Source organism: Gorilla gorilla, chromosome 13 (assembly GCF_029281585.2).
Source record: "Gorilla gorilla gorilla isolate KB3781 chromosome 13, NHGRI_mGorGor1-v2.1_pri, whole genome shotgun sequence".
In the NCBI taxonomy this organism is placed as follows: Eukaryota; Metazoa; Chordata; class Mammalia; order Primates; family Hominidae; genus Gorilla; species Gorilla gorilla.
This window is the reverse complement of record NC_073237.2, coordinates 108,888,469-108,912,995: the sequence shown is the minus strand read 5'-3', so window position 1 is coordinate 108,912,995 and position 24,527 is coordinate 108,888,469. Positions and strand designations below refer to the sequence as shown.

The 24,527-nt window shown below is 40.7% G+C and overlaps 1 protein-coding gene across 2 annotated transcripts in view; it reads right to left on the bottom strand.

Moving 5' to 3' along the window:
• Positions 1-9,394: 9,394 nt before the first annotated feature.
• The window catches only part of KIAA1958 (KIAA1958 ortholog), a 175,850-nt gene continuing 160,717 nt past the window's right edge, over positions 9,395-24,527 (bottom strand). For both annotated transcript variants that reach the window (XM_063696996.1, XM_063696998.1), the window contains one exon: positions 9,395-15,445. In XM_063696996.1, coding sequence (XP_063553066.1) covers positions 14,639-15,445 — 807 coding nt within the window. In that variant the 3' untranslated portion in view covers positions 9,395-14,638. The remainder of the gene's footprint in view (positions 15,446-24,527) is intronic.

The window sequence follows — 24,527 nt, the reverse complement described above, 5'->3', positions numbered from 1 at the left end:
AACGGTGCTGGGAGAACTGGCTAGCCATATGCAGAAAATTGAAACTGGATCCCTTCCTTACACCATATACAAAAATTAACTCAAGATGGAATAAAGACTTAAATGTAAAACCCAAAACTATAAAAACCCTAGAAGAAAATCTAGGCAATACCATTCAAGACATAGACACGGACAAAGATTTCATGACAAAAATGCCAAAAGCAATTGCAACAAAAGCACAAACTGACAAATGGGATCTAATTAAACTAAAGTGTTTCTGCACAGCAAAAGAAACTATCTTCAGAATGAACAGTCAACCTACAGAATGGGAGAAAATTTTTGCAATCTATCCATCTGACAAAGGTCTAATATCCAGAATCTACAAGGAACTTAAACAAATTTACAAGAAAAAAACCACCCCATTAAAAAGTAGGCAAAGGACCTGAACAGACACTTCTTAAAAGAAGACATACATGCAGCCAATAAACATATGAAAAAAAGCTCAACCTCACTGATCATTAGAGAAATGCAAATCAAAGCCACAATGAGATACCATCTCACACCAGTCAGGATGGCTATTATTAAAAAGTCAAACAGGCCGGGTGTGGTGGCTCACGCCTGTAATCCCAGCACTTTGGGAGGCCGAGGCGGGTGGATCATGAGGTCAGGAGATCGAGACCATCCTGGCTAACGTGGTGAAACCCTGTCTCTACTGAAAATACAAAAAAAATTAGCTGGATGCGGTGGCGGGCGCCTGTAGTCCCAGCTACTCGGGAGGCTGAGGCAGGAGAATGGCGTGAACCCAGGAGGCGGAGCTTGCAGTGAGCTGAGATAGCGCCACTGCACTCCAGCCTGGGTGAAAGAGCGAGACTCCGTCTCAAAAAAACAAACAAACAAAAAAACCGGTCAAACAGTAGATGCTGGCGAGGTTGTGGAGAAAAAGGAACGCTTTTACACTGTTGGTGGCAGTGTAAACCAGTTCAACCATTGTGGAAGACAGTGTGGCGTTTTCTCAAAGACCTAGAGGCAGAAATACCATTTGGTCCAGCAATCCCATTACTGGGTATATACCCAAAGGAATAAAATTATTCTATTATAAAGATACATGCACTCGTTTGTCCACTGCAGCACTATTCACAATTGCAAGGACATGGAATCATCCTAAATGCCCATCAATGATAGACTGGATAAAGACAATGTGGTACCTATACACCATGGAATACTATGCAGTCATAAAAAGGAACAAGATCACGTCCTTTGCAGGGACATGGATAGAGCTGGAAGCCATTATCCTCAGCAAACTAACGCAGGAACAGAAAACCAAATATGGTATGTTCTCACTTATAAGTAGGAGCTGAATGATGACAACACATGGACACATGGTGGGGACAACACATTCTGGGGCCTGTCAGGGGTGGGGTGGAGGGAGAGAGAGCATCAGGAAGAACAGCTAATGATTGCTGGGCTTAATACATAGGTGATGGGACGATCTGTGTAGCAAACACCATGGCACACATCTACCTATGTAACAAACCTGCACATCCTGCACATGTACCCCTGAACTTAAAAGTTGAAGAAAAAAAAGTCTAGGTCTACTTATGCTAAGGCCATGGAAGTGGATGAACTGTCCTGAGAAAGCGTATAAAATTGAATCCATATAAATGAGAGCATCATAGGATGAGGAGCCAGAGAAAGAATCCAGAGATGCTGCAGAAACACCTGAAGACAGTGATACTTATGCTCGCATGGAAACCAAGGAGAAGAGCATTTCAGGGAGTGGGGGAGCTATTTCCCAAAGTGCCACTGGTGATGCTAAGAAGTAACTCTTGGAGTACATATGGGCAAACACTTTTAATAGTTATGTAGTTATATTTATTGCAAGTAATATAGCATTTATATAGTAATATAAATAATAACCATAGCTAATAGTTACTTTTTGTTCTTTCTTTCCTTTCTTCTTCTTTTTTTTTTTTTTTTTTGAGACAGTCTCGTTCTGTCGCCCAGGCTGGAGTGCAGTGGCGCAGTCTCGGCTCACTGTAACCTCCACCTCCCGGGTTCATGCCATTCTCCTGCCTCAGCCTCCCGAGTAGCTGTGACTACAGGCACCTGCCACCAGGCCTGGCTAATTTTTTGTATTTTTAGTAGACACAGGGTTTCACCGTGTTAGCCAGGATGGTCTTGATCTCCTGACCTCGTGATCCACCTGCCTCGGCCTCCCAAAGTGCTGGGATTACAGGTGTGAGCCACTGCGCCCGGCCTCCCTTTTTTTTTTTTTGGCAGGGTCTCACACTGTCCCCCATGCTGGAGTGAACTGGTATGATCTCAGTTCACTGCAGCCTCAACTTCCCCAGCTCAAGTGATCCTCCCACCTCAGTCTCCTGAGTAGCTAGGACTACACACACATGCCACCAGACCTGGCTAATTTTTAATTTTCTGTGGAGATGGGGTCTCACAATGTTGCTGAGGCTGGTCTCAAATTCCTGGGCTCAAGTGATCCTCCTACCTTAGCCTCCCATAGTGTTGGGATTATAGGCATGAGTTACTGCACCCAGCCTAGTTACTATTTTTTCTAGACAGTTACTCTGTACCAGGCATTGTTTTAAGTGCTTTGTATGTATTAATATTCTTATTCTTCGCTTTAATACAAATTCAAGTAAAAATGAATCAATTTAAAGAAAATATCAAATAAATAATAGGACAAGTGGACTCAGTTATCACAAACATTGTGAAGGTACTACATAAATGACTGACCCTTCGGCGACAGTGCCCTGGCTGGATAGTTTACATTGAGAAGTAATGAGACAGCAAGAGGAATCCGGCCAGGCGTGGTGGCTCACGCCTGTAATCCCAGCACTTTGGGAGGCCGAGGCAGGTGGATCACCTGAGGTCAGAAATTCGAGACCAGCCTGGCCAACATGGCGAAACCCTGTCTCTACTAAAAACACAAAACATTAGCTGGGCGTGGTGGCGGGTGCCTGTAATCGCAGCTACCTAGGAGGCTGAGGCAGGAGAATCGCTTGAAGCTGGGAGGCAGAAGCTGCAGTGAGCTGAGATCGCACCATTGCACTCCAGCCTGGGCAACAAGAACGAAACTCCACCTTAAAAAAAAAAAAAAAGAAAGAAAGAGGAATCCATGGTACTGACCTATACCGAGTAGTCTGCACATGTACTGAGAATACGGAACAAAAGGAAACATCTGAAACGTAGTTTTCCCTGCCTAGTGGGGAGGTCAGATCATATCCTTTCAATTCTGGGCCATTATCCAAGGACACACAACAAAGCACAAACATTTATTAACTAGTAACTGTCAAAAATGTATTTGTTATCGGTGGGCTTCAGATTCTTTAATAATGTCCTAAAAGATTCACTGCATTCTTTGAATCTGGCCAAACTCTTCAACATGATTGCCATAGTTAAGTATATTAGAAACGTGCTAAATTACTTCCTTGATTGCATTTTGAACATTTCAGCAGCTGAGTACACTGTAAATACCCCAGCAGGAATTTTTATTTCTCATCCTTATTTCTTTGGGATCCCCTGAGAAATACAGGAATGTTGTTTATTGCTGAAATACATCTTGCTTAATGTCTTTCATGTCTGTCCCTGGTGTCTAACTAGGAAAGATGGTGATGAAAACTCTCTTAGGCAGAGGAAGGAATAAAACAGGGAAACTGAAAGGAAGAGAAGGAAAAGGAAATGTAGTGGGGAGGGATGGGAAGACGGGGACACACATCTTCTAAAATACGCCAGGACATATTGGTCACGAGACCCCTTCAGGCCTGTGGAGGCAGTGTCGTGACACATCAATGAGGGTGGGGACGCCAGGCACCCAGGGGCCCTGAGGCATCTACCTCATGCCCCACTAGCGCTCCCCAGGAGCGTTTGTCCCAGAGGTGGAGGCTAAGGCCATGTGCCATTCCAGCCCCTTGGACCTCCTGGCTCAGTTTGCCATCTTCACAGCGTGACTGGGTCCCATCTCAGTCTGGGCGTTGTAACTACGGTTCTCTTAGGCCTGCTGGGATCAACCCCAAGATTTCCACAGATCTGCTTACTGTCTGCATTCAAAGGAGAGAATGTGTTCCCAGGTTCCACCCTGTGGTCGGTACAAATGAGGCCAAGTTCAAAGCAACGGCTTCAACTCCACTGGCTCTTATTGTCACTGGCACCACCCAGCGTGCTCACCTGGAAAATCGACCTGTGATCTGCTCGTCAGCATCATCTTCTCATGTCTCTCCTTTTAGCTAGAAGATTCTGTGGTTCTGTGAGATCGATGAGGAGGCTTGTGGAATCTGTAGTACAGGAGCTTTTTGTTTTGTTTTACATTTTCCTTAACGGAAAATTTTAAACATATAGGAAAGAACAGGGAAGAGCATAATGAACCCTCACATACTCATCACAGATAATTTAACAATTATCTGCTCAAGGCCAATTTACGCTTCATCTATGCCTCCATGTACTCTATGCCTCTGGATTATTTTGAAGGAAATGTTTAAATAATTTAGAATATACCTCAAAAAATAAACTCTCTTTAAAAAACATTGAGTACAAGAATTTTTAAAAGTGGATTTCTTACATTGGGAGGCTGAGGTGGGCAGATCACTTGAGTTCAGGAATTCGAGACCAGCCTGGCAAACACGGTGAAACCCTGTCTCTACTAAAAATACAAAAATTAGCCAGGTTTGGTGGCGGGCACCTGTAGTCCCAGCTACTCGAGAGGCTGACGCAGGAGACTCACTTGAACTCAGGAGGCGGAGTTGCAGTGAGCCAAGATTGCACCATTGCACTCCAGCCTGGGCAACAAGAGCAAAACTCCATCAAAAAAAAAAAAAAAAAGAAGGAAATATTTTTCAGAAGCTGTTTCTTAGAAATTATTTTTTAACTGCTCTATATACAGAAAATTTCTACATTAAAAGTTTTGAGAATTAAATGTAGTCTCCAAAAGCCATAAATAATCATTTAAAGAGCAGAAAAACATTAATTAGCAGCATGTACATGATGGTCAATATAAAATCACCGTGACACCATCCCAAATGGGACCTCAAGCCTGCCCAGTGAGGCAAATCTAAGTCAGAAAACCAGAGGGAACTCTGCTGGAACAACTATTTCACCCAGAGGATTGGCTCAGAGGCACAGAATATGGGTGTGGAATTCTCATATGTCCTAACATTGCAAACTACAAAGACAAACATTACCTCCAGGAATGTGACACTAAAAAACTATTCAGAAACCAGACATGCTGCTGATTAAGTTAAAATAACTAAGCTAAGAAAACAGAAAGTATACATTAAATTTTTTTATTGTTAAAAAATCTGGGTTGAACAGTCAAGCTGCACATACATAAATGAACCCAAACAACAACAACTTTTAAAATATAACCCAGACCCTTACAAATTGTTAACAGACTACTGGACTATCAACTAGAGGGCTGGACTGGATGAACAAAAAAAATCCCTTCCAACGCTGACACTCTAGGACAGAAAATAGGAGTGACACCCACTTTCCCACTCATGTGCCCCCACATGCACAGGGATGTATGCACAGGTGCGACCATCTGGGGGAAGAAAGAAAAAGTTGGAGACGGTACAATAACATCATTCACGTTACTGACCACTTCCTACATTGTTCAGAATGATGTTTCCAGTGTTAAGAAATTATGGGTATCCTCTATATTAAAACAAAATTACAGAACAGTGAAAACGTTAGGACAGTTTCATTGCTATTATTTGGAAAATACAGCCCCATAGAAAATATTAAATTTTTAAATAAAAGCATTGCGCTTCTTATCTAAGTAGTTAAATTGAACAGACTTTTGTTAGTCACAGCTAAGCAAGAGGACCCTGGGACAGGTTATACTTGGAATCTACCCAGAAGAGATTGTCTCCATCTCTTTGGGAAGATGTTTTGCTCTGTTTCAGATGAAAAACTAAGGAAACGCAAAGCAGTCCATTGCCTATTCTATTGCTAAATTTAAAGCAAACATGCTGGTGTCATTGAAAATTTAGTTTAGAGTTTAAACTGGCAAAAGCTTGGGGAACACATAAAACCATTCTATTGCCAGGAAGAAACTGAGCATCGAAGCTGACGATACTCTACACTCCTGTGTGTTTTCAAGGCCTTCCAGTGCAAGCAAATGAAAAAACAAAACAACCCAGCATTAGTTCTAACACTGACATTGTAGACTCCAGAAATAATTCGGATTTTAAAAACTACATTCATTCCCTTGATATCTGAATTTAAATTGCGTTCCATAAAACTTCAAGTACAGCTAAGGAAAGCACCTCACTGCCCCAGGCCATCTTTCTGCTGTTGAAATTGAACTTTTCTTGCATTTGTATTCTAAAACAATTTTTTTGTTTGTTTGTTTTTTCCTGATTGCTTTTTGAAACACAGACTTATATTCTGCAATTTTCTGACTTTGTACCCGTTTTTAGTTCTGCGTTTGAGCATGGAGAAGCACATGGGCTTCAGTCTATAAGCTCTAGTCTAGGTTATTACACTCCCAACGCAGGGGACTCCTTGGCTTTTCTCACTTGGAAGCAATGGACTCTTTCAGGATAGAGTGTTTTAAATGATGGTGGGGAAAATCAAGAGCAATTTATATTTTATTTGTAAAGACATACCTGAATTTTCTAATAATTATTATGCATTATTTCAGTAATAAAAATGAAGAAACATGATGCTGTGGTATGGTATTTATTACACCTTATTGTATTAATTTAGCCTATTCATATGAGGACTTCGGGTGCTTTTAGATATGTAGCTTCTAGCCATATTATCTATTTAAAAGCGTACATACCCTTCCTCTAGTGGATAATGTCCTGGTATTTAATAGCCCAGAGCCCACTGAAATTAGGATACTAAGCAAACATTGTTTTATTTAAATCAAGCCTCGTAGGTTGCTGTACAACTTATTATCTTTGTAAGACTATTACATAGCTCATACATTTCCTGGATGGTTATCATAACTAAAAAATTATGTATCTTAACATATAAAATATGTATAAAATTCCAAAGTCACAACTTTTCCCCCTCACAATTCTCTATTGTTTCCTGGCATTTGGTGCTATAGAGCAGAAGTCTGAAGCCAGATGCTCTTTGGTCTTCTTATAGGCAATTTATTACTTTTTTTTTTGTTTTTTTGAGATGGAGTCTCACTCTGTTGCCCAGGCTGGAGTGCAGTGGTGCAATCTCAGCTCACTGAAACCTCCGCCTCCTGGGTTCAAGCGATTCTCCCGCCTCAGCCTCCCGAGTAGCTGGAATTACAGGCATGTGCTACCACGCCCGGCTAATATTTGTATTTTTAGTAGAGATGGGGTTCACCATGTTGGCCAGGCTGGTCTTGAACTCCTGACCTCAGATGATCTGCCCGCCTCGGCATCCCAAAGTGCTTGGATTATAGGCGTGAGCCACCGCGCCTGGCCCATTGACTTTTTTATATGCCTCATTTTACTTTTTTCTCTATACTCATCCTTAAACGTGGTCCTTTCTTCCCAGACCCTGTTCACGTGAATGTTTGTTGAATCCCTTTTTCAGTTAAATCCCAGGTCAATGGTAAGGTGATGAACATATTTCCAAGTCCAATTTCTAGTTTACTTTTCTATTGAAGCAGCATCCTTTTCCTTCCTATTGCCTGATTTTGTGGGTCTCTGAACCCAACATCATACATAAAAAATCATAATATTTGCGTGTTCTGTTACTCAGGTATTTATTGTTTCTACCTTCACCTAAAGGGCTTTATTCTTGGGATGCCACCAAAGGTCTAATAGTCCTTCTCTGCTTTCTGCTCCTGTTTTAGCTCTAAGATTTATGTGGGATTGAATGAAGAGGAAGTGGGTTGGGGAGAAAGAAGAGAGGGTGGATATGAACTTTTTCTCTTCCCAGTGTAATAAGCATCAGCTAGTATTTCTCTGGCTCAGGAGCTCTGACTCCGAGTAAGGTGACAGGCATGATTGGGGAAGAGGACAAGTACTAAATAGCTTTCATGTTTTTAATTTCACAGGGCCTGTTTCATGAAGTAAGCCAGGAATTGAGCTACTTGGAAACTTTTGCCCCAAGCTACCTCCATATGCCTCATAAATTACATCAATTCCTTCTAGATTCTAGAATTGAGATTTGGCCTTCTTCTGGGTTTTTCTGGGAAGGTACAAGAAGCTCACTAGGGTCTTCTGTGAGCCGGATATCATTTTGCCAGATGCAGCTCTATTAATTTTAAAAAATCTAAATCTTCTCAGCTGTGATATGGAGGAGAGAGTTCTGGACTAACTCTCTAGTCCTGAATCTATTACTTATTGTTTGGCTGATCTTGGATGGGCCCTTTAATATCTGCGGCCTTAAATTTCCTTATTGATAAAATGGGGGAATTTGACTAGATGATCTCAGAGTTTCATATAACCTATTGCTTTATAAGTCTCAAAAGAGAAAATAAATATGCCCCGATAAAGGAAAAAAGAACAGAAAACGAGTAAATAAGTATATTTTTCCACTTTGGGAGGCCGAGGCAGGTGGATCACTGAGGTCAGGAGTTCGAGACCAGCCTGGCCAACATGATGAAACCCCATCTCCACTAAAAATACAAAAATTAGCCGAGCGTGGTGGCACACGCTTGTAATCCCAGCTACTTGGGAGACTGAGGCAGGAGGATGGCTTGAACCCAGGAGGCAGAGATTGCACCACTGCACTTCAGCCTGGGCAACAGAGTGAGACTCCTGAGTCTCAAAAAAAAAAAAAAAGGTATATTTTTCTATGACAGTGCTATAGCCTACAGATTATAAAAATCCTCTGACCAAAATTAAATGGCAAAAGTAAAAAACCTGAGCATGTAATTGTTGCATAAGTTAGGAACTCCTTTACTTTTTAAGCAGCGAGTCCAATGTCAAAACAGGTGCAGCTTGTAAACTAACTTTTATTAGAATAAATTCACATGACCATCTGCCCTTTAAGGTAGATGACAGGTAATATAAATTACTTATTGGATAAAGACAGAAGGTTCCCAGTAGGCAGAAAATACTGGGGAACCACCAGGCTTTCCAGGAATGATTAAGTTCCCAAGTGAGCAATCATTTAGTAAGAGAATACATGGATGGGTGACACAGTATGGCTTGAGAGATGAAATATTTGCCAAAAAAACCGAAACTGTGTTTAACTTTCTTAAAGTTAATGGACTTCCATGGCCTCCAGGAGGCAGTTTTGTCTCATGGACTAAGCACTAGATTTGGAGTCAGAAAACCTGCATTCTCCAACTTACAAACTTAAATTCTCCAACTTATCGGTGAGATTTTCAGAATTTTAACTCCTCTGAGCCTAGATTCTCAAGTAAAATGGAAATAATTAGACATACCTTGTAGAGCGGTTGTAAAGATTACATGAGAATATATGGCAGCTGTGAGAAAGCACGTAACACAGTCTTAGTCAAATCTGAGCCTTCTAGAAATTTTTATTTGAAAAAATCAGTAGATGTAACAATAACCACAGTTAAATGAAAGTTAATCAAATCAGTTCTATTGACCACCAAGTATCTAGGAGCCCATTCTCGCCTCAATGGGGGGAGGGAGAGTTATCTAATTGCTATTAATGGTAATGGAACTAAAATATATCTACATATTATCCAGTGATTTTTTTGGTCTTATTATATATTTCCTGAAATAATTAACTTCCATATAAGTTGTTTTAGCTAAATAATAAAGCACTTTAATTGAGCGCAACAATCAGATTCTGGTCAACCACTGAACATGGAGAACTTCTGCAGATTTTCTGGACCGTAATTAACAAGAAATATTCAAAATCATAATAATAATGGGTAAACTTTGCCTGAAGCGTGGACAGCCTTCCTCAAAGAAGTCTTGGGAAATTCTGTTACATCAGAATACACATATCAGACGGAAGAACTTCCAGAGATGTTCATTTAGTTATCATACCCCATGGCCTCCTCTTCTCTTAGAACGGGAGGGCAGCGGTAGGTCACCACGAATCCCTTCCTCCTCCTGTTTTAATAAGGGTGATTCATTTATATGGGAAAATGCAACAAAGATTTTTACTGAGGAACACTGCCTACACGATGGAATGTTTTTCTTTTAACACAGAGTATTAAAAATTCACTCCAAAAACAAAAGCATTCAAAAATATATACAAGTTTGAAACTTTTAATACATACTTCTGTTCAGAGCTGTTACCAGCTTTTAACTATGTATGGGCCTTATCTGAGACTACATTGGAGATCATGTAGAGAAAATGAGGTAACTCTTCTTTGAGGTCTTCACTGTTTGCATTCATTGATGCTTAAAGGTAACCATCTACTAGCTCAAAAGTTTTTAGCAATCTACATCTCATAAAAACAACAAGGTGATGGATGTTTGATAAGGATAATATTTAGCATTCTGTTACTTTATTTAAGTGGTAATGGTGTGGACTGTGTTAGCCTAAACTGAGAAAAATGATCAATATTCTGCTGCTTCGAGATAGCAAAATAATTTTAGAAGTTGTGGAACTTGAAAATTAAAGAAAAGTCTTATTCCTAAAGAAGGCATCCCAATATAGTGAGAAGCACTAAATTAGGAGATTAACTATCTTCAGGAATTAGGAATTTTGTGTCCTAGCTCTGCCACTTCCTAATTAATATGAACTTGAGGAATTGCAGAAGTGTAACACGGTTCACCGTGAAGACGATCCATCCCACTGATAGCACTTTATAGCTAAGCAAAGTGATATCGGCATTTGCCCAAGTGAGGAGTGAAGTAGCTCTGAGTCCAGTTATCTTTCAAGTACAGCAAGATGCTTCCGTTTCTACAAGAGTATTACTTTGTCCAGATTCTCCTAATGACTATGTCTATGAAAATGCTGAGTGTGGCATATAATGCTTGATGCTTTTAATAAGCTTGAATTAAAATAAAAATCAAAGTAATGAAATTTCACATTTCTTCAAACACCATTTATCAGCCAGGGCAAATTAATGTAGCATAAAATCCAAGGAAAGCTGGAAAATGCCACATGACCAAGGAGACCCTTCTTTCACAGCTTTGGTTAGGTACTTCCATAAAATTCCTTTTTGCAAACACACTAAACAATGGAAAAACCTTCTTATAAAGCCCCATAAGGCTTTTCTGTTCTTCCTTCATTTGTTTTTGCTTTTATCTGAGGTATCAGAGCTTAGTTGTGTTGGAGGTAGAATTTATGGGCGAAAATGTGTTAACTTGACCAGATTATCATGTTTGGTTTCTTCTTCAAGTTTAACAGTTTAAGGGAGACAGAATCTCCATAATGGAAGAAATAAGTGGTATAATGCAAATTAGTTAAATAATATTAACTATTACCAAAAGTTATAACTAAGCTGGCTAACATTTATTGCGTGCTTATGATGTGCCTGGTACCGCGCTAAACTATATTCAATTGAATCACACCCTTTAAGGTGACATCCTAGCTTCTGTGCCAGAGTAAGCTTCCAACAGGGAGTCTGCTTAGATTCCGGGGGCCGGCGGTGGGGGGGATAGACAGAAAGTAGGGCTCCCTTTAGAGCAGATATGAAAGGTGCTGTGGACAACAGCTCACCTGAAGGACACTCTATGGGTCCTCTCATAACACCTACAGTACCACCAGCCTTGACACAGAGCCCAGGGGCAACTTGTGCTTAAGTCAACTTGTGAATTCTTGATATTTATTTCTACTTGGGAGCATAAAAAACTCAAAGGTAAGTGGAGAAAACGCTCTTTACCGCCCCACTTCTTTCTCTGGGGATTCTCCTTTCTCTTGCATTAGGCCAAGAGCAGAAAATCCTGGAGTCCCCAGAAGGTAAGGTTTAGAGCTGACTGGAAGCCAGAACAACTGCCTTAGAACACCAACGAGGACTGCTACTCTGGCCCCCTTAAGACCTCGGAGGATGGCTTTGGCCAAACACATGGACAGGTGCTTCGCCATTTTCTTTATTTTTTATTTTTTTTTGAGATGGAGTCTAGCTTTGTTGCCCAGGCTGGAGTGCAGTGGCGTGGTCTCGGCTCACTGCAACCTCTGCCTCCCAGGTTCAAGCAATTCTCCTGCTTCAGACTCTCAAGTAGCTGGGATTACAGGCACCTGCCACCACGCCCGGCTAATTTTTATATTTTTAGTAGAGATGGGGTTTCACCATGTTGGTCCTGATCTTGAACTCCTGACCTCAAGTGATCTGCCCACCTTGGCCTCCCAAAGTGCTGGGATTATAGGCGTGAGCCACGTGCCAGGCTGCTTTGCCATTTTAGCAGGCTTATCAGGCTTAACCACATATTGTGCGTGTGTGTGTGTGTGTGTCTGTGTAAACATTTATGTATATGTGTGTGTGTCTGTGTACAAAGACACACACACATATACATAAATGCATAATAAAGTACCTAGTACAATCGGTGGCACACGCTGGCACTTGATGACTGTGTTTTCTTCCTCACTCTTGTTCCCCAAGGTGGCATGTCACAAACAGCTTTTAGGCTGCTCAGACACAGTTCTTTCATTCCATCAGATGCCACTGAAGATTCGCCCTCCTGATTATTAATTATAATAATTCACTTCAGAACCCAGGGATTTTATGGAACATCAACTAGGTGATAGGCAACACATTTGAGGCAGAAATGACTATTTAGCTGATGAAAAGCCACTATCAACAGAAAGATTACAACCTCTGGAGTAGTTATTGCTACCTTTGAAAAGGTCAAAATCCAAAAAGATCCCAGTGATTCCTAATGGCAATTTCTACTTGACTCTATTCAAACAAAAATGGAGGTTTTAATTAATTAGGCTGCAGGCTTTGCCCAATAGTTCACATAGGTTGTATTTCAGTTTAAGTGCAGAACCAACAAAACAAAATATCCTTTGGATGTTTAGCAAACTAAAGGAAATTGTACCTAATGTTTTGTGTATTTCTTTTAAATCAAAACCCTAAGATCACTACAGGAAACCACACCAGAACGTTATGTGATATCAAGTCATACACTGATGATTAAATATTACCTGTTATTTATATACAGATGGAGAAATGCCAAAACTAATCTCTATTCAGGAAAGGTCAACTAGTAAACAAACTTATAAATGCACAGTGACTAAAAAGGGAATAACATTAAATCTTAAGGCAGTATTGGTTGAGTCTTCTCTGGTAAAGGAAGTATTACATATTTCAATGACTAGTGTATGATTTTTTAAGAAACCAATTAATTAAAATAAATAATGTTTTTAAAAAGAAAGAGGACTGATTTTAAGACTTCTACAAAATGAATTTGTATTAGAGTTTTAATTTGGGATTAGAAAGCATATTAGGAGCATAATGGAATAAAGTTACATGAGATTTTCCTCAAATACGAAGTCAAGGTCCCTAGAAATTATTGTTACTCTTAATGAGCACTCTTTGAGCTCCTTTTTCACTTGTTGTTGCACTCAGAGTAGTTATTAGAAAATTCTGCTGATTTTTAAATAATGTGGTCAGGTTGCATTTTACCTGAGTGAAATGGTTTCGAACTGCATTACCTACCATTATGCGCTAATTTTATAACTACATCCTTAATGCTGAGTTTGCTTACCTGGTGGGGTGCCTAAATCATCGTGTCCCAAGTATTGGTGCCAGCCTAAAATGATGACATCTAATTGTGGCTGAAAAGTCATACATTGACAAAAATATTCCAAAGCTCTTTAATAAAGAAAGTTTGGGGATCTGTGTTTTTTGCAGCTTGTTTGGTTAGCTTTTCTTGGCTAAGACTAAAAATTACCTTTAGTTGTTTTATAGATCCAGTGGTATATGCTGACAGAATAATGGGATGACATGAAGAACAGACAGAAACCTCAAAAAATGTTCCAATCAAAGGAGCTCTCACATGGTGCTGAGAAATAAAACATAGGCACTTCTGCTTCAGGAGGTTTTCACATTTTGATCACAGATTGGCTCTTCCAAGCCATTTTCCTTCACTACTAGAAATTCCCTCACGGTACAAACTGTCTAGTTCACTAGAAGCCTTGTTCTCACAGACGCCCTTCTGGTGCGTGAATCTTTTATCATAAAATTCTCTCCATTGACAGCCGAGATGGGGTTCCTCCCGCTGCTGGGAGCCGTGGGAGCAGCCCGAGTCCTTGTCAGATGACCGAGTGTCGCTTGAGGATACTCTCCGACACAAGGCTGCCTGCCCTCCAGAACCACTTTATCCACCAACAAAAAAACAAAGGCGCATCAAGCGCAATCTGTCTCCTGGAAATAGGGAACGTGTCTGCCTCTCTCTAGTTTCTAACTGTGAGTGTAATTCAACAAAGTGTACAGTCTTCCTAACGTTCTAAAGCTACTGCGCTACCGGGATTTTTTTTTAAACGACTACTTAACAGTTTCCTTTTTTGTTTGTTTGTTTTGAGAAAACCTGTGCTAGAAAGGCACTAGAGAAAATGAATTTCCTCACTCTTGTATGTAGCAATTATACATTGTGTTAGATTCTAAAAGCTAACAAAGTTGACGCACATTTGGATAAACCATCCGAATGATTTAGACTCATCTAGTTTCATTTTAAAAAGCAAACCCCAAGTCAAAGGGAGGGCAGGCCACACCAGGGGAGAGCCGCCAGACCGGGAGGTCACACCTGGTCAGCCCCTGCCTCCAAGGAGCTCCAGCTGCTCCAACCCTGGCCGGCCTGAGCAGGTGACAGGACAGTGGCCGGGCCCCAGTGGGGGCTCACTGGCAGCAGCTGTGGGAGCCAAGCCTCCGGGAGACCTGAGTGAACGAGACAAAGGTGAAGTTCTCACAGTTTTCCAGCTTGACCTTCTTGGCTAAGTTTGGGACAATTCCCCGAAGAGAGCGCAGCCCCATCCTCTGCTCCTCATACCACACGCTGCCCATGTCTGTGGCCTCCTTCCTGGCAGTCAGGTAGAAAGGGGACTTGGCCTCCATTTGGGTGGGCGGCCGGTGGATGTACATGTACTTGTAGAGGAGGCAGTAAGGGCACTGTTTGTGTCCCCGGGAATGCTCATGGTAGATCTTCCCGTGACACACTCTGGTGGAGCCGCTCCGACTCTCCCGCTTGACGCTGTCCGTCCGGGCAAAGTAGGGCTGGTTTTGGGGGTCTTTGAGCAGCTCGATGTCACCGTACATCAGATCCGCATGCTCCTGCAGCGTCCGCATGTTCAGGTACTGGCTGTTGTACTTGACCACAGTGGACAGGAGAGTGATAGGGCTGTCATCCCCCAGACACCCTGCCTGCCACATCTCCTCCTCGTCAGAAAGGGAGAAGTAGACGATGTTGCGAGAACGCGCGCCCGACATGCCTGCCTTACTCAGCACCCACAGCTTCTCCTTGAGTTTCTTGGTGGAGGAGCTGAAGGTGCTGCTGGTGATGGAAAAGCCGACACCTGCATTCTTCAGGATGCGGTCCAGGCCTCGGCGAATAGCATGGAGCGAGGTGGCCAGGAAGTCCGAGCCGTCGCTCTTCTTGACGGTGACATAAAAGTTCTCGAGCAGCTCGTTCAACTTCACTGCAGGGATCTCAAATGAGACAAACACGGAGGTTACACACTTGACACTCACACAGCCAGAACCCTCCTTCCTTCTAATCCTCACCAGGGGCTGTGTTGAGGACATTCTGTGACCCCTTAGCAGGACATAATGGAAAAGAACAGTGAATTTCAAACTGGAAGATCTAGGTTCCAAACTTGGCTCCACCTAATCTCTTTAAACCTCAGTATTTCTTTTTTCTTTTTCTTTTCTTTCTTTCTTTTTTTTTTTTTTTTTTGAGTCAGAGTCTTGCTCTGTCGCCCAGGCTGGAGTGCAGTGGCGTGATCTCGGCTCACTGCAAGCTCCGACCCCCGGGTTCACGCCATTCTCCTGCCTCAGCCTTCCGAGTAGCTGGGACTATAGGCGCCCGCCACCACGCCCAGCTAATTTTTTGTATCTTTTGTAGAGATGGGGTTTCACAGTGTTAGCCAGGATGGTCTCGATCTCCTGACCTCGTGATCTGCCCACCTTGGCCTCCCAAAGTGCTGGGATTACAGGCATCAGCCACCATGCCTGGTCTAAACCTCAGTATTTCAATCTGCAAAATAGAACTCATAATCAATACCCTCTCCAAGGCTGTAATGCTTAAAGCAGAGGACCGTGAAAGGGTGTGTAAATAGTAATGAACACCCCCCCCCATACACATATATACATGTGTGTCTGCAAATACATCTATATATACACACTTCTTATTATTGGCTGTTTGTAACTTTCACTATTCCTCTTGGAAGGCCCTTGGTTTTCTTTGTTTGCAAATCATTTGCTTCCCTCTCCTTTAATAAAATTCAACCAAACTCTCTGAAAAATTCCTGAATTAAACAAACTCTGAATAACTTCATCATTGATTTCCTTGATATCTGCACAGAACATTTGGTTACTAGACATAGTGCTGTAGGGAAAGACATCTGATATGTCCATTTTGCACAGCAAGTTAATGCTCCTTGATTTTTCTGTTGAATTTATCTGAATAGGTCCTGAAATAGCTGTGGTTTAATGAGCCACAGGTTTTCAATATCAGTTGTTTGTTTAAAAGATATGAAAAAGCTGGGCATGGTGGCTCACGCCTGTAATCCCAACACTTAGAGAGGCCAAGGTGGGCAGATCACCTGAAGTCAGGAGTTCAAGACCAGCCCGGCCAACATGGTGAAACCCACATCTCTACTAAAAGTACAAAATTAGCTGGGCATGGTTGTGTGTGCCTGTAGTCCCAGCTACTTGGGAGACTGAGGCAGGAGAATGCTTAAATCGGGAAGGCGGAGGTCGCAGTGAGCTGAGATTGCGCCACTGCACTCCAGCCTGGGTGACAAGAGCGAAACTCCGTCTCAAAAAAAAAGAAAAAAAGAAAAAGAAAAAGTTAATGACTGTCTTGACAGAATGAGCTCCTTATTTAGAGAGAGGTGGAAGAGAAGGAAGAGCTTGGTTATTAAGAAAGCTTTATTTTCAAGATGGACTATGAAGGGCAAACCAGCCCTTGCTCATGGTCTATTCAAGCTGAATACATATTCTAGGACAATTAGAAAGTCCCAATAAAATTTTTTTTTTTATCAAGTAGACACTGGACAGGTAACATTCATTCTTCTAATAGCCCTTAATTAAGGCAAAAATAAAAGCTGAACTATAGATTAAAAATTAACCGAACTGAAAACATTATATATCAAAATGTATGAGATACTGCTAAATATACATAATAAATATACATCATAGTTTTGAATGACATTGTTAAAAAACTTTATTGAGAATAAGCAAACTGATTATTCAACTCAAAAAGCTAGAAAAAGTAAACTCAAAATCGTAGAGTGGGGTTGGGCATGGTGGCTCATGCCTGTAATCCCAGCACTTTGGGAGGCTGAGGCAGGAGGATCACTTGAGGTCAGTTTAAGACCAGCCTGGCCAACATGGTGAAACCCCTTCTCTACTAAAAAAATACAAAAATTAGCCGGGCATAGTGGTGTGCACCTGTAGTCCAGTCCCAGCCACTTGGGAGGCTGAGGCAGGAGAATCGCTTGAACCCGCGAGGCAGAGATTGGAGTGAGCTGAGATCATGCCACTGCACTCCAGCCTGGGCAACAGAGCAAGACTCTATCTCAAAAAAAAAAAAAAAAAAAAAAGGGAGAGCGAATCAATAAAAATAAAAAAATAAATTAATGGACTAGAAAAGAAATAAATTGGGATAGATAAAAATGTAATCTTTGAAAAGACCTATAAAGTCGACAAACTTCTAGCAGGTCTGACTTTATAAATTATGAGAGTGAGAAAGGAGGAAAGGAAGTGTGTATACACCTAAATCATATTAGGAATAAGAAAGACTATATAGAAAATGAAAAGAGTAAAGAATATGAAAGAACATCACATACTTTATACATATTAATATGAAAATCTAGATAACCTGAACAATTGTCTAGCAAAATATAATTACTAAAATGGGTTCAATAAAAGGTAAAGGATCTCAATAGCCCCAAAGAGTGTGAAATGATTGTCAAAGATGTATACTGTTCCTAAAGGGATGCCTTTATGGAATCAGTTCAGCTTTTCTTTTTCATTTAAATAGTTTCAGAGCATAGAAAAAGACAGAAAGGCTCTTCATTTTTTTCTAGCCCAAATCTGACCAATATTACATTAAAACCCAAAGTATATAAATATAAACTCCCCGAAGTAAAATACAAGCAATTTTCATTTCGCATGTTATTAGGTTAAATAGAATGTATGCACATTAGTACCACCCACAGCGAGGGCATGGCTCCGAGACACACAGATTCCAGTTCATATGGTACCTCTCAAAACAAGGACTGCCTGTGTAACCAGGTATCCCAGCCTTGAAATGCTTTTTTTTTTTTTTTTTTTTTGAGACAGAGTCTCACTCTGTTGCTCAGGCTGGAGTGCAGAGGCATGATCTCAGCTCACTGCAGCCTCACCTCCTGGGTTCAAGTGATTCTCCTGCCTCAGCCTCCCGAGTAGCCGAGACTACAGGTGTGTGCCACCACACCCGGCTAATTTTTGTATTTTTTAGTAGAAACAGGGTTTCACCATGTTGGCCAGGTTGGTCTCAAACTCTTGACCTCAAGCGATCCGCCCGCCTAGGCCTCCCAAAGTGCTGGGATTATATGCTTGAGCCACTGGACCCAGCTAAAATGCATTGTAAAGTTTTGTTTTTCTTTTCTTCTTAGCCTCAGAATGTAGCCTTGAAATGTACCTTAAAACCCTTTGTTTCCCTCCTTTCCCACCAGACACTCCCTTACACCATGCACATTTATTTAATTATGTACTTATTCAACTTACACCAGGCACACTTATCTAACTATGTGCTTACTTAGAAGTTCCAGAACTAATGTGGAGAGAAACCAGGCCTGGAGATCCAGTTTCAAAATTCCAGAGATTACCTCAAGGCCATTTGTCAACAACCCAGCTATTACTGAGATGAGGCCACCATGCTCCAGGTGGACCACGACTCAAGATAGCCACTGAAACAAGACACAGAGACCTTGTGCCCAGCAACACTCCTGCATGCCTCCCATTCCAAGTTCCCTTTTTAAGCCCCTCTCTCCAGCCAAAGTTGAAAATGGTTTCTTTAAGGCACTAGCCTTGGCTATTTACCCACTGCTAACTCTGGAAGAAAGTCACTTTCCTTTCACTGCATCTCATCTTTGTTACTGGCTTTGCAAGTGGTGAGCAACTGCACCTGTGTTTGGTTATGCCTGTATTATCAAGTTAAATTTAGGATTGCAGTACAGCGATGCTGCATCAAAACAAGGGGGGATTATTGTAGAATGTAAAAATGATTCAATCTCTTTTTTTGTTTTATAGAGGAGTGCCATGAGTTTTTGTTGGATGAATGGATTAATGACAATACAGTCAACGCATTATGGGAAGACACAGAGAGGCATCGAACCTATCCTGTGGGCATCATGGGAAGTGTTTGACTCCTGAAGTGAACACAAAATGACTCCATCTTCATAAATATTTTAATATAATTGACATTCACACATTAAAGCAAAAATATGAACTTATACATACTTGAAAAGTATTTGAAAAAATGTGATATCCATTACAAATTTTTAAAAATTCAAATTCAAATTTAGATAGGAAGAAAAAGATCCTCTTACTACGATGAAGTGTAATTTACAGGGAAGAGCTAGAAAAACTGTACCCACAATGAAAACATTCGAATCTTTCTTATAAAGTCAGGAACAGGAAGAGCTTACTGAATATCACTGTTATTATATAATACTGTTCTGGAGGTTCTCACCAACCAGATAAGACAAGAAAAAGAATTTATATATACACACACATCCATATGCATGTATATGGGAAAGGAAAAAGACAAAATATAATTGCTTTCTGATAATCTGGTTGTTGGTCTAGGAAACCCCAAGAGATTCAGCTGAAAAGCTATCAGAGTAGGTTAGTTGTTTGCAAACTATAAGAAAAACAGCTTTCTTATATACCAGCGATAACCAGTTAAAATAACTTGCCAGTAACCATTGCACTAAAACAAAGCTGGCTTTGGATTTTTTTTTTTTTTTTGGATTTTTATGTTGTCACTTGCAACTCCCTACTTGCAGGTGGTAAGCTCTCTTTATAGTAGTCGAGACTCCTTTGGTTCCAAGAGACAAACCAAACTTGAAGCTGAGGCAGAGAGGGATATCAGAACGAGTGGACTCCAAGGCCATCAGGATTCTCATCTTTCGCCTCTGCTTCTTTGTGCGGAGTGCTTTTTTCACATAGCTGCAAGCACAGCCACCTAGCACTCCCCCAAATTTACATCGTAAAGCTTCAGGCTTAGCAAGAGACCAACTCTCATTTTCAGGAGAAAAACACCAAAAAGAAGGATTCTGATTGGCCCTAATTCAAACAACTTGCCAAAAGGTAGTCCATTCTATCCATTCTCCTAATGTGATGGTTTCTGCAATAACCATGTGGATTACAAGAGAGGAACGGTTCCTGAATAAGGGGTGCTGAGTAGAAAATCTTATTTTTTATGTTAGTGCTTTCAACAAAAACCAAAAAGCCAAACTTTGATAGTTTCCTGTGCCCTTGAGATAAATTCCAAACTGTTTACTTTGTGTGCAAGTCTTCACAATCTGCTTCTGACAGTATGAGAAGACAGCTACGATTCCCCTCCCTGTACACACACCCTTTGGCAATGAGACTTTGCTGCTTCTCTGATCAAGCAGAATCCATTTTCCCACCCCTTGAATCTGGGCTAGCCATGTGACTTATTTTAACCAGAAGTGACAATGCGTGAATTCCAAGCCTTCAAGGAATGTGTGAATTCCCAGGCTTCAAGGGGTTCTGCTTTTGCTGCTTTTGTCTTTTTTAAGACAGAGTCTCACTCTGTCGCCCAGGCTGGAGTGCAGTGGCATGATCATGGCTCACTGCAGCATCCACCTCCAGGGTTCAAGCGATTCTCTTGCCTCAACCTCCTGAGTAGCTGGGATTACAGATGCATACCACCATGCCCAGCTAATTGTTATATTTTTAGTAGAGACGGGGTTTCACCACGTTGGCCAGGCTGGTCTTAACTCCTGACCTCAAGTGATCCGCCCGCCTTGGCCTCCGAAAGTGTTGGAATTACAGGTGTGACCGCACGTGGCCTGCTTCTGTCTTATAGGTTCTTACTGGCTTAGTGCATGGTGTTGCCATGTGAGGAGGCCCAGTTAGACTGTGGGAATATGGGGACAAGTTGTTTCCCATCTAACATCGAAATGACTGCACCCATATGAGTACCCCAAGTGAGACTAGTAGGGGAGGTCCTCAGCTGAGCTCAGTACAAAATGCTAACTCACTCATCAAATCATGAACAAATAAAATGGCTGTTGCTTTAGGTCCCTATATTTTTGAGTGGTTTGTTATGGAGCCGTAGATGACCAGTACACACCCTATTTCTGTAACCTGACCTTTTGGTTCCCTTTGTACTCTATTTTCCAGCTTCATCGAACTTCTTGCCATAACTAGAAACCATAAGACCTTTTCATGCTACTTCCTCTGCCAAGAATGCTTTTTTCTACTAACCTTCTCTATTTGGAAAATCTCTATTCATTCTTCCAGAATTAGCTCAAATTTTACTTTCTACATAACCTAAGCAAGTTATTCTCTCATATGGGATCCCATGGCACTTAATTTAAATTTTTATTATGGTCCTTTCCATGTTGTACATTCTCTTACCTAGTCTATGTCTATCTCTTGAAGTGGACTGAAAGCTCCCTGAAGACAAGAACTACATTTCATTTATGACTGGGTCTTTAACACATACCAGAAGTCCCGAAATACATGATTGACACTATGTAACCATGGGTTAGGCGGGGCACAGTGGCTCATGCCTGTAATCCCAGGACTTTGGGAGACTAAGGTGGGCGGATTGCTTGAGTTGAGTTTGAGACCAGCCTGGGCAACATGGTGAAACCTCAACTCTCCAAAAATTACAAAAATTAGCCAGGCATGGTGGTGTACATCTGTAGTCCCAGCTACTCTCAGAAGGCTGAGGAGGGTGGATCACTTGAACCCCGGAGGTAGAGGTTGCAATAAGCCAAGATCACACCACTGCACTCCTGCCTGGGTGACAGAGTAAGACCGCCTCAAAAGACAAAAACAAAAACAAAAAAAACAATGGGTTAAACCAACGAATTAACCTAGTGCCAGGCGAACCAAGCTGGCTTAAGATACAGAACATTTTTCTTTTATTTCCACAGAACATTACAAGTTTCAAAGTAAAATCACAGCCAAAGCAATTCCTAGAGAAATGTCAAGTCACAACACTTATATTGTTTGCACACAAGAAACAGTTCATCCTGGCCCGTGTTGTTTGCCTCCTTAGTTTTCTCTGACTCAGTTTTAGTTAGTGATTATTCCCCCAGGTTACTAAGGTTTCAATCAATTATAAAGACATCACAAGAAATCATTTTCCTTTAGTAACCATTCTGAATTGATTCACCATGTCAAGACTCACTATGGATGATAAAATTGGCTTCCTTGATGTAAAAATGACCAAAGAGAAGTCAAAGACTGGTCATGGGGCTGATGACACCAAGTGGGAAAGAATAAAATAAAAACTGGGCTGGGCATGGTGGCTCACTCCTGTAATCCCAGCACTTTGCGAGGCCAAGGCAGGTGGATCACTTGAGTTCAGGAGTTTGAAATCAGCCTGGGTAACATAGTGAGACCTTGTCTCTAAAAAAATTTAAAAATTAGCCAGGCATGGTGTTGCACGCCTGTAGTCTCAGCTACTCAGGAGGCTGAGGTGGGAGAATCACTTGAGCATATTTTTTATTTCTTTTTGTTTCACATTCATTGATTTTAGACCTTCTTTGATAAGCATTTAAAGCTAAAAATTTTTTCTCTAGACATTATTTTAGCTACAACTCACAAATTCTGGTAAGTGGTGATTTAATTTTCATTCAGTTCAAGACATTTTATAACTTCCTTTGTGATTTCTTCTTGGTCCTTTGGTTATTAGTAATATGCTAACTTCCAAGTATTGGGTACATTCTAGTTAGCTATCTGTAATTAATTTATAATTTAATTTGGCCAGGCACAGTGGCTCACACCTGTAATCCCAGCACTTTGGGAAGCCGAGGCAGGAGGATCACCTGAGGTCAGGAGTTTGAGGCCAACCTGGCCAACATGGCGAAACCCTGTCTTTACTAAAAATACAAAAAATTAGCCAGGTACGGTGGCAGGCACCTGTAATCCCAGCTACTTGGGAGGCTGAGGCATGAGACATCATTTGAACCTGGGAGGCACAGGTTGCAGTGAGCTGAGATTGTGCCACTGCACTCCAGCCTGGGGGATAGAGTGAGACTCTGTCTCCGAAAAAAAAAAAAAAAAAAAAATATATATATATATATATATACATAGAATTAAATATAAAAAATATATAGAATTAAATATATATAATTTAATTCTATTGTGGACAGAGAACATATTCTATATGATTTTAACCCTTTTAATTAAATTAATTGAGATTTGTTTTATGACCCACCATACTGGTCTAGTTTGGTGAATATTCCATGGCATTTGGAAAGAATTTGTATTCTGCACTTGGTTGGAGTGCTACATACATGTCAATCAGGTTAAGTCAGTTTGACAGCGTTAAGTCCTTATCCCTACTGATTTTCAGTTTACTTGTTCTATAAATTACCAAGGGAGAAGTACTGAAATCTCCAATTGTGGATTTGCAATTTTTCCTTTAAGTTTTATCATCTTTTGCTTCATGTGCTTTTATGCTTTGTCTTTAAGTGTATGTATACACATGATCTTCATGTCTTCTTTATGAATTGATGTTTTTATCATTATGAAATTTCCTTCTTCCTGTTAAAATTCCTTCTGTGGAATTCTACCTTGTGTGATATTAATAGCTACTTCAGGTTTCTTATGATTAATGCTTGCATAGTATATCTTTCTCCCATCACTTTACTTTTAACATTTCTCAGTCTTTATATTTAAAGTCAGATGTGAATAGCACATAGTTGGTCCTTGCTTTTTTAAAAAATCCAGTCTGAAAGTATCTCTCTTTTCATTGGTAGATATAATTATCAAGATAGCTGGGTTTACAGCTACCATATCTTGCCATTTGTTTTTCATTTGTTCCATTGGTTCTTTGTTCCTTTTTTCCTCTTCTTTTCCATTTAATTTTTTTTTTACAGTTCCACTTATTTCCACATTAGGATTATCCACTCTATCTCTTTGTTTTATATTTTAGTCTTGCTCTAAGATTTGCAATATCTATCTTTAACTTACCACAGTCTACCTTCAAATACTATACCACTCCACAAATATTGTTGGAACTTTACAACACTACCCTTTCATTCATCCACTTATCCTTTTTGCTATTGCTGTATGCATTTTTTCCTCCATATATAAAATATAAACCTTGCAATATATTGTTATGAGAAAAACAAATTTTATATGCCATTTCAAGTACTTTGCATTCCTTTGTGAGATCCTTGTTTCTGTATGGTATAATTTTGCTTCTGCCTGAAGAGCTTCTTTTAATATATATTGTTGTGTAGGTCTTTTAGTGATGAATTCTCTCAGCTTTGATTCATCTGAAAGGTCTTTATTTTACCTTTATTTTTAT